General features: G+C 35.7%; 1 protein-coding gene across 1 annotated transcript in view; it reads right to left on the bottom strand.

The window, feature by feature from the left end:
- Nucleotides 1-16404, bottom strand: part of CCSER1 (coiled-coil serine rich protein 1) — a 1463256-nt gene that overhangs the window by 845220 nt on the left and 601632 nt on the right. Inside the window, exon 7 of the mRNA XM_055587653.1 lies at nt 6455-6532. Within this exon, the coding sequence (XP_055443628.1) occupies nt 6455-6532 (78 nt within the window). The remainder of the gene's footprint in view (nt 1-6454; nt 6533-16404) is intronic.

Genomic DNA, 16404 nt, shown 5'->3' with positions numbered 1-16404 from the left:
CCAGAAGATGAGACTACCCCCCGACCCCCAAGTCAGATGCTACTGGGAAGACGGGAGGGTAAATACTAATAGCTCCAGAAAAAATGAAATGTCTGGGCCAAAGAAGAAACAACACTCTGCTGTGGACATGGCTGGTGGTGAAAGTAAAGCCCGATACTGTTAAGAACAATAATGTACAGGCACCTGGAATGTTAGGTCCATGAATCAAGGTAAATTGGATGTGGTCAGCCAGGAGATGGCAAGATTGTACATGGACATCTTAGGAATCAGTGAACTAAAATGGACAGGAATGGGTGAATTAAATTCAGATGGTCATTGTATCTACTCTTGTGGGCAGGAATCCCTTAGAAGAAATAAAGTAGCCTTCAGAGTCAACAAAGAGTCTCAAATTTAGTACTTGGGTGCAACCTCATCAACAACAGAAGGATCTTAGTTCATTTCCACAGGAACCATTTAACATCACAGTAATCCAAGTCTATGCTGCCAACGACTGATGCTCAAGAATCTGAAGTTGACAGGTGCTATGAAGACCTACAACATCTTCCAGAACTAAGACCAAAACTCATGTGCCATTTATTACGTGCTATTCTAAGCACTTTCTGTTTAATAACTCATTTGACTTTACAAGAACCCAGTGAAAAAGTGGTTGCTATTCTTCCCATTCTATTTATGGAGAAATTGAAACACAAAGTAAATGGCTCAAGGTCATACACACAGAAAGGGGCAGAACTGAGATTTGATTTTAGGAAATCTCTTAACTGGGCTATACTGCTTCTAAAGTTTCCAATTATCTTTTCAACTTTTTTGAAAATATTGTTCTTAAAATAAAACCATGTGATCATTATAGAAACTATAGGAAAAATAAGTACAGTTCATCCAAATAGTTGATGGTGGATCACTGTATATTTTCTGCTATTTTTTCCTACCCAATATTTCTTTTATATAATTGAGAGGAAATTATGTGTGTTACTACATGTCACTAAGTCCTGAGTTTAGGCTGTATGTAGTCAAACATATCATAACATCTCTGCATTGCATGGCAGGATAAAATTTTGGAGACCTTTGTATATTTCTCTATTTCTTCTTTTCTGTCCTCTGTCCTCTTAAAATAGGATGTGTGTATCAGGGGAGAAGAATCTTCAGACAGTTGCTTTTCTCAGCTCCAAAAAGTACATGGATAACACAGGGAACTCTGCTCAATATTATGTAACAACCTAGCAGAATGATATCACTGATTCAACAAACAAGAGTTTGAGCAAACTCTGGGAGATAGTGAAGGACAGGGAAGCCTGGCATGCTGCAGTCCATGGGGTAGCTAAGAGTCAGACATGACTTAGTCACTGAACAAGAAGTAGAAAAACAATTTGAAAAAGAATAGATATATGTATATGTATAACTAAATCACTTTGCTATCCTCCTGAGGTTAACACAACATTGTTAATCAACTCTACTCCAAAATAAAATATTCAAACAAATAAACCTAAACAGCAACAAAAAAGTACATGGAAGAGATGTTTCCAGTGCTCTTGCTGGTTGGAGGAAAGAGGGATAACTCTGGGGGAATTCGGAAGAGAGAAAGCTGCTCTAGTCTAGATTAAATTGTGATTTCTGGGGATGAAGAAAAGTAGTCAGAGAACCTTGGATTTCTGTAGGAGAGAAGACCCAAGTAAAACCTCAGTTCCATTCTGTGTCAGCTACCAGGAATGATGGTTAGACTTCAAGGAGGCTGGTTCCATTGTTGATTCTAGGCACTGGATACCTAACCACTTTACATATGCCAGGAATGCAGTGTGACAGAGAAGCAGCAGTCAATGGGCCAAGAAAGCAATGGTTTATTCCTGTTTTCAGACTTTGAAAGTGGTGCATGGAGGATATTCTTGGTACACTTTTGAAACAACATCTAATGAGAAGGTGACTTGAATGTGTTCCTTTCCTGTTGACTATAGGATAAGGGTGAGAGGATAAGGGAAGATAATAATACCTGTTTCTAATTTATCTAATCAAAGAAAAGATGTTTTCTGGAGTAAAAGGCATTAGAATGTAGATAGCAGGCCTTATTGAAGAAGAAATAAATTTAAAAATATGTGATGGAACTCCCTTGTGGTCCAGTGGTTGGGAGTCTACCTGTCAAAGGAGGGGGTGCAGGTTTGATCCCTGGTCCAGGAAGATTCCACATGCTGCTGGGTAGCTGAGTCCATGCATCACAACCATGGAGCCCACACTCTAGACATTGGGAGCTGCAACTCGTAGGCCCATGTGTCACAACTACTGAAGCTCACAGGCCCTAGAGCCTGTGTTCTGAAACAAGAGAAGCCACTGCAATGAGAAGGCCATATACTGCAGTCAGAGAAAGTCTGCATGCAGCAATGAAGACCTAGCACGGCCATAAATAAATAAACAAATAAGTAAAATCTGTGAGAACAACAACAACAACAAAAATGTGATGAAAGTGATTGGCAAAAAGAACCTGGCCCAGATCAAGTGTACTATTAATGGAGGGGTCACCAGGTGGCACAGTGATAAGGAAACTGCTTGCCAATGCAGGAGACACAAGAGATGTGGTTCAATCCCTGGGTTGGGAAGATCCCTTGAAGTAGGAGATGGCAACCCACTCTGGTATGCTTGCCTGAAGAATCTCACAGACAGAGGAGCCTGGCAGGCTACAGTCCATGGAGTTGCAAAGAGGTGGACATGACTGAAGCAACTTAGCACACATGCAGCTTCAAGAAGATTAGTTTCAGGAATGGATCGAGGCTGTTAATAACTGTGTATATACAAGTCAACAGTGTCATCCTATTAAAGAATAGCAATATTTGGTGACCCCAAGGCATTTTGGGTGTGGTGTCTCTGACTGAGGCCAACATAGGAAAAGAGGAGACAGATCAGAGAAATCAAGGAGAATGGCAGAGGAAACAGGCAGGATAAGATGGAATGGGTACATCACAGTTAACAATGTCAGCTTGGCTATTCTGCACAAAAACATAAAACTTTTAATTAACCGTTAAGCAGTCTACTCCCTTTTTCCTCATATCAAGTCCCACTTAATTATCTTGCACTATTATGATTCTGTTATTGTTATTTGATAAAATTTATCCCTGCCCATGTGAAATTAATTATCCCTTGGCCTTTCCACAACAATATAGTGGCATGTGTCACACCACAGATGTATGTTTAACACTATTAAAAATGAGGTTACACATTTGTCCTTTTGTTTCCAAATGTATGTCCATAAGAGTAGTCTGCAATTATAAAAACCTAGACTACTAGAAACTCCTCAGAACCAAGAGTCGAACTGGGAAATCTGTGAGTTATTACTTGTGGTATATATGGAGGCTTGTGAATTATATATATATATCTTTTTCTATAAAGGGATTCACTCAAATTCTTTCATGGCCAGATGTGAATAGGGAATGTTGACTGTGGTGAACTGGTATCTATGTGCCTTGTCCACCTGGAGAAACCCTACTGATCAATCAGTTCTATCTGATTGATAGAAAAAAAGGCACAGAGTGCTCAGATATTGCAAGTGATTAAGAGAAGATAGATGAATGTTCACAAAAACTTTCCTAATTTCTAAAAGACTAAGGCAAACAAAACACTATAGCAATGGGCTTTAAATAGTAAGCACAAGAAATTTAGCATGAGGTGAATTGTTCTGTATGGGGAAGAGAGTCATAAGTAAGTATATGAGAGCTTCTACTATTTTTCAGAGCAGATCTGTTTTTGTTTGAAAAATAAATTGAAGTATGTACTCCAACACTAATGAGTGCTGAAAAACACAGTTTTATTATGGGAAAGAAGCATCTGATCCCAAACAAAATTTAATTGTCATCTTTGATTGCTGTATCTCCAAAGGAGATAATTAACCTCTCTTGACTCCTTGGGAAAGTCTTCAGGATGCTACCAGTTTTCTATTACCTTTAATCTAGTAGATCTTAGTGTGGTACCTTCCTATTGATAGCCAACTTCTCATCTGACATTCAACTCAATAACACAGGTAGAGATACTAGTGGGAAGGCAATTATTAGGGATTTGTAAAATATGTAACATATCATTTGTCATTATGTCAAATGGTAGGGTTAAAATCAACTTAATCTGAATGTCATTCTATAGATAGTATTCAAAGGAAAGCATTTACCCTGATAAACACTTGAGCTCAAACAGGATATCTTCCTCCAACTGTTGCATGAGCGCTTCCAAAACAGACCAAGAAAAGAGATGGAATGCTTTCTTTTATTAACCTAGTTAACTTCTTAGGAGATAAACTGGGACTTCTCTGGTGGCTCAGATGGTAGAGAAGCCACCTGCAATACAGGGAATGCAGGAGACCTGCCTTCGAACCCTGGGTCAGGAAGATCCCTGGAGATAAGGTATAATTTAAGTCTCTCAACCAGCCACCAAGGCTTTCAAAAGCCTTGCTGGTCTAACATCAAGGCAGATGGTTATGGAGTTGGGCGATAAAAATCACTGTCTTAGAAAACTAAAAGATTAAAGATGATTAGTATCATTTTATTCTTGGGGAATATAAAGCTATAATAATCTTTTTTTTTAGTTACCATGTTGATCAAATATCAAAAGTTTAAAGTTTTCAACACAAATTAAATACAATAGCAGAATTGTTTGGGGTATAGTTGTCAGAAAAGTTCAATGTCATGTGTTTTTAGTTTTCAACAAATTTTGTTTGCAATTAAAACGTACTATGCTACTAAAGTATATCTCAAAATAATTTCTGTATATTTTGTGTGTAAATAAGGATACATAAGAATTCTATTATTCATTTATATGACAATTTATAAGATAAAAATTTTAAAAAGCAAATGCAGGAGTTCTATAATTTGAAATATTAATTTTGAATATTTTTTAAATACTAGAGGAATGTTTTTCGGTCTGATAAAATTCCTTTAAAAATATAAATAATATTCCTTCCACAGAAGAAGTGAATTAAGTGGTACTATAATTATATTGGTTACCAAAAGCCAGTGTTATATATCACAAGCACTTTGAAACTTTAATTGCATATAAAACCACTTATACACATTAACATGAGGAAAATATTGATCTCTTAGAACCAGTCAGTGAAACTAACTAAAATAATTATATTTATATTAGCTTTATGTCAGCACATTTTGGAATATAGCTGACCTTTCCTTTTACTTCTATTAAAAATACATTAATTTTCAAGGAGGGCAGTCATTATCAATATATTAAAAAGAGAAAATGGTTTCCAGTGACACTTTGAGAATTCAATTAAAAACTTGCTAAAAATACGATTCTTCTGTAAATTTTGTCCCATAACCATAAGACAAAATATTAAGGAATAATAAACTTTGAAACAGTAGTAGTATTTTCTCCTTTTGTTGTAAAATGATAAAATGATTCTCAATAAGTGATACAATCAGAACATGATTCATTATTTAACAATTCTCTGATATAAAATGAGCTTTTAACAATTATATTATCTACCATCAAACAACAAAGCATTTATAATTAGAAAACCAAAGACTTATAATGGAATTTATAACCTATTAATTTCACTTTGACAAAACAGCAAATATTGAGAACTGTATTTAGAAATCCATGTCAGTCATGGTATGAAGTATGAGCAATATTAAGTCAAGATTTTATCTTCATATGAAAAACAATGAGAAGTTAATGATAAAATACAAATCATTATAATAAATTGTCAAAAGTATGTTGACTTGTCTTTAAACCAAACTAAAACAACTGCACCTAAGAGTATCATCCCAACTTTTCAAGTATTTTTTTTTAATTTCCCATGATCTTAAAGAGTGCCTTTATTTACAATAATCCTAAAAAATCCAAACATCTATAGTACACATCTAAAATAGCTGATTTACAAGCTTTGGCTTAAAGAGAAACAATCTTAAATAGCAAAACAAGAAGGTGACTTTATATTTTTAATGTATATAGAGTCCCAAACTGAAGAATTCTCTAACCATATTTAGCATTATTTTTAAAATGCAGTGTTTAAAGGAGTGATTTTATATTTTAATTTTTTGATTTGACCATTAGTCTTTAAAGAATACACAATTAATTAATTATGAAAATTTAACCAGCTAATGAAAGTTTAACCACTGGATAAGTGCTGAATAGTTCATTCCAAACTTACTGCTTAATATAAATAAAAGATCTGAAACCTATAACTCATATGACATCAAACTATTATAATGAAATCACTGTCTCTTACATTCAAGACAAAGTGCTATATAAAATATCAATTTCTATTCAAAATCTTTACCTTTATTTAGCAACTAGAATGACAACAGACAAAACAACAAAATTTTAACATCTGAAACAATATCCTTACAAGTTAAAGCAGTTAACCTCACCATCTATGCCTGAACTACCTATTTTACATGGCAAAATAAATACATTTTGAAGATCCTAAAAATTTTAAAAACAATTTTAAAAACATTTTAAAATTTATTTTTACCTTGAAAGGCAAAGGCTCTTCAGCAAGAGGACTAACTGGAAGTGAAGTGGTGCTACTTGCTGGGCTCATATCTGCACTCTATAAGAAAAACAAAATTAAAGATGTAGTTTTATAGTCATTTTTATTATTCATAATTTAGAATCTAACTCTTCTTATTAAAATAAAAAACAAATAAGTAAAAATGTGCTTAGTTTCTCAGTCGTGTCTGACTGCACCCACCAGGCTCCTCTGTCCATGGTGTTCTCCAGGCAAGAATACTGGAGTGGGTTGCCATGCCCTCTTCCAGGGGATCTTCCCAACCCAGGGATTGAAACCAGGTCTCCCGCATTGCAGATGAATTTTTTACCTTCTGAGCCACCAGGGAAGCGGCTCAGCTAGTAAAGTAAAATTGGCCGTAGAAAATTTCAAATATTTTTTGTAAAATGAAACGTTTTTAATTTAGAAATAGTTATCTAAGAAATTAATCAAATGATTACTTTTCAATTTGCATTTCAAGTTCATTTTATTAAATATGAAAATCATCTTTTATGTTAGGATGGTATCCAGTGTTACACTTAACTTATATTCTTACATTTTTTGATTGTTAACCTGTACCTATCTATAATGGTTCACTATAGTGCTATTTCCACACTTTTCAGGCTGATTTTCAAATAGGTGTCATTCTATTTATGGAGATTTAAATCATCATATCCAGTTTTTAATTTTTCATGAAAAGCACATTTGCCATTAATTTACAACTATAAAATGAAGAAATATGATTTTTTTTAAAATTCCCATATCCATAGCTCTTGACAAACTTTATTATATTCAACTAAACAAAACTTTAAGGACAAGATTTACACAAATATAAGAGAATTATTGGAATGTTGCTAATGCTGTTCTTTTTAGTCCTTTAAAAAAATGCAATCAGTTAAAACTTCTGGATTAGAGGTTTGTCATCATTTTTCCTAAAAGCAATAAAAAGATACTGATAATACATAGCAATAGAAGTTATTTTACTATGCCTTTAACTCATTCTCTCAGAGGAATTATTTCATTTAAGTAGATAAGCAAGCAAAACATTGGGGAAAAAATGTACACCTACATTTTTTTAACTCCATTTCCAAATACAGATGAACACAAATAGAGAAAAAAACTTACAGTAAAGATTAAAACAAAACATGATTGACCTTGAGATAAGGGAACAAGTAGACAAGTTTGGCTGACAAATTCCAACAAAAGAACACACTCAAAGAATAGATGTTGTGGATGCTTTTTTTATTCAAAGATCATTTTCAATTCATTTGATTCAGGTATACAATAAACTGAAACACTTTAAATAGTCATTAAAGTAGGATTACTTCTGACTATCAAGTCCAGAAAAAAAATGGCTATGAACTATAAAGATAAGAACCAAGATACTCAGTGTATATATTTTTTACATAACATGTACTTTCTTTAGAAATTGACATAAGCCTGAACATTGAGTTACAGTGTCTAAAGGAGGAAATTAGATAAAAACTGAACAATAATTTACTAAAGGAAACAGGAAAATACATGCACCAGATAACTGAGGTGAGTTAGTTACTAATTTCTAAATATATTCAGAGCTTCTTGGCCATTTATTAGCACAAAATCAGGAAATATTCTGGACTGATGACTTCCACTGTTTGATCATATGATGTAATGGAGAAACAAAGAGCTTTCTTGGTAATGAACTTACTGCAGAATTCTAACAGAAATGAGTGAAACATTTTTTCAGAAACAGAAAAACAAAATTTGAGCTGTTTCTCTATCATTAGCTTTTTCATGACAAATTAAGCAAGTGATAGAACCCAGTTCATATATAGTTGAATTATCTGATATTTTTCCCAAAAGTACTGATATTTTGCATAACATAAGAAAGTATTATGTCTTTAAAAATCAGGTATTCAGGAGATAGAGATGACATTTGGCTATGAAAATCTGAAAGCCTGGATCAGATTAAGGGTTATTTAACTTCTGTAAGAAGACAAGCTGAAAATAAAGCTTCATGTTTAACTTCTTTTAGGGTTAAGGTCTCCCACAACTTCCCAGAAATAAATTTGTCATTCTAAGTATTATGGAAAGCAGACTCTAAAATATGCATCATGTAACCTTGATTATTTGAATGTCATTCTTAGAGAAAACTTTGTTTTGGCTTTAACTTTCAAATTCATCTTATAGTGTGACACTTTAATTCTATTGCTCTTAGGAAATCTTGAGGAAAATGTGTTTTTAAAGCACATCAATCTTATATGACAGCATCTGATAAACTGCACTTAATTATCAAGTTGAGAAACACACAGCAAAAAATAAGATAAAAATATCTTCAATTTCAGTTTGCTTTCCCATTTGTGTTTCAGTGATCGGTAATATAGGTGGCATTCCAATTGTTTCATCCTTTAGATAAAATATTGTAGTAAATCCTTCAGATAGCTCTTAACCATACCTCATATTTTAATTAATTTACCCTTTCATTCAATGACAGCAATACCAATGCAACTCTATATCTAAATACAAATTAATAAAGTCCTCTCAAATTACATTTGATGTTTTAAATCCTCAGTTTCAATATATCCTGGTAACAACTCTTGACTACCAATCTAGTACTGACTCTATCAACACTGATGTCAGAATTACTAGAAGTTACTGTTGGGGGAAAAAAAGTATACAAAGTTATGCTTAATTTTTAAAAAATGAGAAAGTAAATAGTGTTTTTAAATCACAATAGGCAGTCGTTTCCCAATAAATAATGAGCAAGAAAGGAATTATTTTTGTTAATAACAGTTTTTCCAGGCTAAATTTTAGATCACAATTTGGAAAAATGCCACTGTATTAATATGCATTTTTACGTGCAAGTGGGCTTAGTCACTCAGTCACGTCCTACTCTTTGCCACCCCATGGACTGTAGCCCACCAAGCTCCTCTGTCCATGGAATCTTTCAGGCAAGAATACTGCAGTGGCTTTAACTTTCCTACTAGTGAAATTTCCCACTCCAGTGAATCTGCCTGACCCAGGGATCGAACCTGCATCCTTGCGTCTCCTGTACTAGCAGGTGGATTCTTTACTTCTGCGCCATCTGGGAAGTCCACCCATTATTATAAATAATGTTTAAAATGTTTGATTATAAATGTAATCACATTCAACTGTCACTGCTCAACTGTCAGAAAAAAGTGTTGAAACTTGAACATTACATCTTCTCTTAGATTGTACTATTCTATCTACTATTGCAAAATACAAATCTGGATTCATGGTAATAGCTTTGAGAAACATACTATTCTTTCTTTTTACACAGAGAAATAAAATACTCTTAGTTGATTCTGTCACTTCTTACTATTGATCCTTTGTGTACAAAATTTGCTATCAGCCAGCCATTTGTATAATAACATAAAAATCAAAATTCAATTTCTAAAATACTTTTCATTGATTCATAAATTAAAGAGTTACTTTTTATCCAAGAAAATGATAGAATATTTTACAAGTATTAAAAATATTTTTCCAATTAAGCCATATTTTAAGTATAAGATTCTATATTAATGTGAGTGCCTGGGTTTGGATTTCTTGTAATGAGGGAACCAGGGCTCCTTGCAGAAGTAGGGGATTCCTGGGATGCAGCAAGGAATGAACAACTTGTGCCAGAAAGTGCTCAAAAGATAAAAGAAAGGAGTGTGCCAAAGAGATAAATGAGCCAACACGAGAGAGTACCCAAATGCCAAAGCTGGAACAATCTGAGCAACAATGTAAACAGCATAGTAATAGATTATAATCAAAACATAAAACAAAAAAGCATGAATTTATATATAAATAAATGAATACATAAACAATTGGGGGAAAGAGATGACTCCTTTTTACAGAAATATTCCAAATAATTTATACAGATACTCCCCCTCTTCAAGATGGAGCATATCATCACAGCCAGCCTCAGGCTATGCTTACAGACTTATTTCCAAAGAGAAGAGAATGAAAAAGGGAAAAGGTAACCTTTCAGTGGAGAAACATGGTAAACACTAGCTCAACCAAGTTCTCAAGTTATCCTGTAGAGCGCCTATAGATAACGTGATACAATGTGATGAAAGGGAAAGAAAGTGAAGTCGCTCAGTTGTGTCAGACTCTTTGCGATCCCATGGACTGTAGCCTGCCAGGCTCCTCTATCCCTGGGGTTTTCCAGGCAAGAACACTGGAGTGGGTTGCCATTTCCTTCTCCAGAGGATCTTCCGGAGGAGTATTTTACCTCTGCGATCTTCCCCTCCAATGATATCACTCTAAACATGAGAAAAACACTGTACAAACTCAAACTGAGAAACATTCTGCAAAAATCTGACCAAACTCAAGGTTACCACGGTCAAGCAAAGATTAAGAACTACTACAGATTATGTTGCTATGGAGACATGATGACTAAATGCAAGGAAGCAGCTTGGATTAAACCCTCAAACAGCACAAAGGACATTAGGGAAAATTGGTGACAGCTGAATAAATACCGAATTTAGTTAAGAGTAATGTATGAATATTGGTTCTTTGTTGTGATAGAGACTCTTCTAAGGGAGAATGATGACAACAGAGGAAACTGGAGGAGGGGTATATGACAATTCTTTACTCTCATCTGAAGAGCTTTTCTTCAGATGAGCTGTTCTACTCATCTGACAGTATTTTGAAATTAAAAAAAAAAAGTGTATTTAAAATATTCATTAGCAATACAATCAGGCTTTTCAAGGTTATAATACATATTCTGTCATTATAGTCATATTCTAAGCTTTCATCAGGGCTATTCTAACTTTTATAAAAATAAATTGTGACAGACTATTTTATTGGGATGCATAACCTCTTCACCAAATAATCTTTACTTTTCTATGAAGATCTCACCAAAAAGCTGATGCTAAATTATTTTGAATGCTTTCATGTTCCACATGGGAACATGTGGAAGGAAAAGCTTCAGCCACGTAAGATGATCTATTTGTTTGGGTACTCTTAAGGTGCTTGGTAGAGTGAGTTTGCATTATTTATATTTACCAAAGGCCTTCATTCTATAGTGCAGATCCATTAATTATATCTCCTCTGAAAGCATAATTAATGGATCTGTCCTATGGAATTAAAAATATTTATAAGTATTTCTTGAAGTGAAACATGATCAATTTGGCTCAAATCTGTTGAGTACATAAACAGATTTCAGTGTAAATAGAATATTTTAATTTTTAAGCTATTAGGGTAAAAAATATGGTATACAGGGTATACAGTAATTTTTTTATGTCTAATAAAATTAAATGGTCACCTAAATGTATCTTTTTATTTTTAACTGGAGGATAATTGCTTTAAAAAGTTTTGCTGGTTTCTGCCATACAATGCAAATCAGCCATAAGTGTGTGTGTGTGTACATATAAATAAACACATACATATAAATATCCTCTCCTTTCTGAGCCTCCCTCCCTCCTCTACTCCTGTCCACCTCTCTAGGTTGTCACAGAGTGACAGAGTGCCAGACTGGTATCCTGTGTTATATATTAGCTTCCCACTAGCTAGCTATTTTACACACGGTGATGTATATGTTTCAATGCTATTCTCTCAATTTGTCCCATCGTCTCCTTTTCCGACTGTGTCCACAAGTATTATGTTTTATTAGCAATAAAGCACATAGGATAATTCAGATTTCTGTAGTTTTAATGGAAAACTTTTCTTTTTTTTTTTTTAATTTTAAATTTTATTTTATTTTTAGACTTTACATAACTGTATTAGTTTTGCCAAATATCAAAACGAATCCGCCACAGGTATACATGTGTTCCCCATCCTGAACCCTCCTCCCTCCTCCCTCCCCATTCCATCCCTCTGGGTTGTCCCTGTGCACCAGCCCCAAGCATCCAGTATCGTGCATCGAACCTGGACTGGCAACTCATTTCATACATGATATTTTACATGTTTCAATGCCATTCTCCCAAATCTTCCCACCCTCTCCCTCTCCCACAACTTTTCTTGAAAATGTTTTCCTTTTATTACACGGGCCAATTCTCTATGAAAATTTATTCACCCAGCCATTCAATAACAATTGAGTATGTTCAGTTTCTCTGCCCTTAGATTTTACGTTTTGCTATCATTTTTCCCACTGGCTGCTGTTGTTCCAAAAAGTAAGAAAAAGAATGCAGATCATTTAAATGTGACATAAAAAGACAGTCTTTATATATTAGCGCGTAAACTTGAACATACTAGTCCTTCATCAAGTATCCTTCATATAGTGTATCCGCATATGGCAATGAGCCAGCAGAACTGGGCTCCTCCAATTCAGGAGGCTGACCCCTGAACTGCAGGCTTACCTCTGTGAGGAAACAGGTTAGTCATGGGGAAGCTGATTCTATTCATTTAAGTCCTAAAGTAGTGTCTATTTCACACTTACTTGCTTACTGTTTTGGCAGTAACTCAAAATGAGAGCAACAATAGACTTAGTTTAATATCTAAATCGGGACCAACTCTTTGGACTTAGACTAAGTTCAGCAAGCTTACCAATTTTTGTCACATCTTTTATCAGTCCTGTTTTCCCTAAATGAAATCTCAGTCTTTTTTTCTTTTTCATATCTTTGTGTAATTGATGTCTTGATGTTTTTGTTTGCCCAACATCCAATCAAGCTACTATGTTAACAACATTTGAATTTTCCTTTGGGGAGTGATCTCTCTGCAGTGATTTTGGAGGTCAAAAAACTAAAGCCTGACACTGTTTCCAGTTTTCCCATCTATTTCCCTTGAAGTGATGGGACCAAATGCCCAACCCAATGTATTGAGTGAAGAAAGAAAAGTGTAAGAAAAAATCACTCAGTGGTGTCCGACTCTGCAACCCCATGGAGTATACAGTCCATGGAATTCTCCAGGTCAGAATACTGGAGTGGGTAGCCGTTCCCTTCTCCAGGGGATATTTCGACCCAAGGATTGAACCCAGGTCTCCTGCATTGCAGGTAGATTCTTTACCAGTGGAGCCACCAGGGAAGTCCTACTTGTATTGAGTAGTGTTGATCTAATAGCCTAAAAATTCAGTTCAGTTCAGTTCAGTCGCTCAGTCCTGTCCAACTCTTTGCAACCCCATGAACCACAGCACGCCAGGCCTCCCTGTCCGTCACCAACTCCCGGAGTTTACCCAAACTCATGTCCATTGAGTCGGTGACGCCATCCAGCCATCTCATCCTCTGTCGTCCCCTTCTCCTCCTGCCTCCAATCCCTCCCAGCATCAGAGTCTTTTCCAATGAGTCAACTCTTCTCATGAAATGGCCAAAGTATTGGAGTTTCAGCTTTAGCATCAGTCCTTCCAATGAACACGCAGGACTGATGTCCTTTAGAATGGACTGGTTGGATCTCCTTGCAGTCCAAGGGACTCTCAAGAGTCTTCTCCAACACCACAGTTCAAAAGTGTCAATTCTTCGGCACTCAGCTTTCTTCATAGTACAACTCGCACATCCATATATGACTACTGGAAAAACATGTCTCTTGCGTTTTAATATGCTATCTAGGTTGGTCATAACTTTGCATCCAAGGAGTAACCATCTTTTAATTTCATGGCTGCAATAACCATCTGCAGTGATTTTGGAGCCCCCCAAACTAAAGTCTGACACTGTTTCCACTGTTTCCCCATCTATTTCCCATGAAGTGATGGGACCAGATGCCAAGATCTTTGTTTTCTGAATGTTGAGCTTTAAGCCAACTTTTTCACTCTCCACTTTCACTTTCATCAAGAGGCTTTTCAGTTCCTCTTCACTTTCTGCCATAAGGGTGGTGTCATCTGCATATCTGAGGTTGTTGATATTTCTCCTGGCAATCTTGGCTCCAGCTTGTGCTTCCTCCAGCCCAGCATTTCTCATGATGTACTCTGCATATAAGTTAAATAAGCAGGGTGACAATATATACAGCTTTGACGTACTCCTTTTCCTATTTGGAACCAGTCTGTTGTTCCATGTCTAGTTCTAACTGTTGCTTCCTGACCTGCATATAGGTTTCTCAAGAGGCAGGTCAGGTGGTCTGGTATTCCCATCTCTTGAAGAATTTTCCACAGTTTATTGTGATCCACACAGTCAAAGGCTTTGGCATAGTCAATAAAGTAGAAATAGATGTTTTTCTGGAACTCTCTTGCTTTTTCGATGATCCAGCAGATGTTGGCAATTTGATGTCTGGTTCCTCTGCCTTTTCTAAAACCAGCTTGAACATCTGGAAGTTCACGGCTCACGTACTGCTGAAGCCTGGCTTGGAGAATTTTGAGTATTACTTTACTAGCGTGTGAAGTGAAGTGAAATGAAGTCAGTCAGTCATGTCCGACTCTTTGTGGCCCCATGGACTGTAGTCTACCACACTCCTCCATCCATGGGATTTTCCAGGCAAGGGTACTGGAGTGGGTTTCCATTTGCAATTGTGCAGTAGTTTGAGCATTCTTTGGCATTGCCTTTCTTTGGGACTGGAATGAAAACTGACCTTTTCCAGTCCTGTGGCCACTGCTGAGTTTTCCAAATTTGCTGGCATATTAAGTGCAGCACTTTCACAGAATCATCTTTCAGGATTTGAAATAGCTCCACTGGAATTCCATCACCTCCACTAGCTTTGTTCGTAGTGATGCTTTCTAAGGCCCACTTGACTTCACATTCCAGGATGTCTGGCTCTAGGTCAGTGATCACACCATTGTGATTATCTGGGTTGTGAAGATCTTTTTTGAATAGTTCTTCTGTGTATTCTTGCCACCTCTTCTTAATATCTTCTTCTTCTGTTAGGTCCATACCATTTCTGTGCTTTATCGAGCTCATCTTTGCATGAAATGTTCCCTTGGTATCTCTAATTTTCTTGAAGAGATCTCTAGTCTTTCCCATCCTGTTGTTTTCCTCTATTTCTTTGCATTGATGGCTGAGGAAGGCTTTCTTATCTCTCCTTGCTATTCTTTGGAACTCTGCATTCAGATGCTTATATCTTTCCTTTTCTCCTTTGCAATGGGCATATAACCAAGGACTACCCAACTGTTCTTATTAAACGCAAAACGCACAAGATCCATATTATTTAAAGAGGACCAAATCCGAGAATTGTGTTGAAATGTTGAGAAAGAGATACTTTCGTTCACCAATGCTGCTTAAGTCATAGAGTATGTTTCTATTTGAATTGACAGAGGCCACCGAGTGGAGGAGACATCCCTAGAAATGAATCCAATGTAGAGACTATCCAAGATATGGAGAGAAAGGAACTGGGTCCTAAGGACATATCTGCATATTGATAAATCAGGGCTGCGTGAACAAATCATTTTCACAAAACAGACACCTGAGATTTAGGAATCCTTTCTAATACAGGAATAAGCACTATGTGTTACAGAATCTAAAATTGCAAATTGTAGAATCTAAAATCTGAATTGGCTAACATAAGTAGAAAGCCACAATATTATTCTATTTTGTCTTGAGAATAGGAACAACATTTATGTGGTAATAAAATAATTTATTGAATTACTTTCTAAATTTGGGGGGACTCACATGCTTTTTAATTTTGGAGCTTCATCAGATCTGGTTAAAAAATTATTGGATACAAGTATATATTTACTTTTTCTTGTATATATATCTTGTGTGCTCAGTCACTCAGTCGTGTCCGACTCTTTGTCACCCCGTGGACTGTAGCCTGCTGGGATTCTTTGTTCATGGAAATTCTCCAGACAAGACTATTGGAGTGGGTTGCCATGCACTCCTTCAGGGGATCTTCCCAACCAAGGGATCGAACCCAGGTCTCCTGCACTGCAGGTGGATTCTTTAGCGTGTGAACCACCAGGGAAGTCCTATATGTATGTACGTAAATATATGTATTTCTATATTTATAAATTATTTATGTGTATATATGTATGTAAATCATATATATAGATATATAATGCAAATTTACTTTTGACTAGAAAACACATTCACATAGTCCAAAATTCAAAAAGGATACCATTTTTTTCCAGGAAGATTTATCTTCCACTCTTAGTC

Source organism: Bubalus kerabau, chromosome 7 (assembly GCF_029407905.1).
Source record: "Bubalus kerabau isolate K-KA32 ecotype Philippines breed swamp buffalo chromosome 7, PCC_UOA_SB_1v2, whole genome shotgun sequence".
Classification (NCBI taxonomy): Eukaryota; Metazoa; Chordata; class Mammalia; order Artiodactyla; family Bovidae; genus Bubalus; species Bubalus kerabau.
Note: the sequence above shows the minus strand (reverse complement) of the source record. Positions and strands in the feature narration are given on the sequence as shown.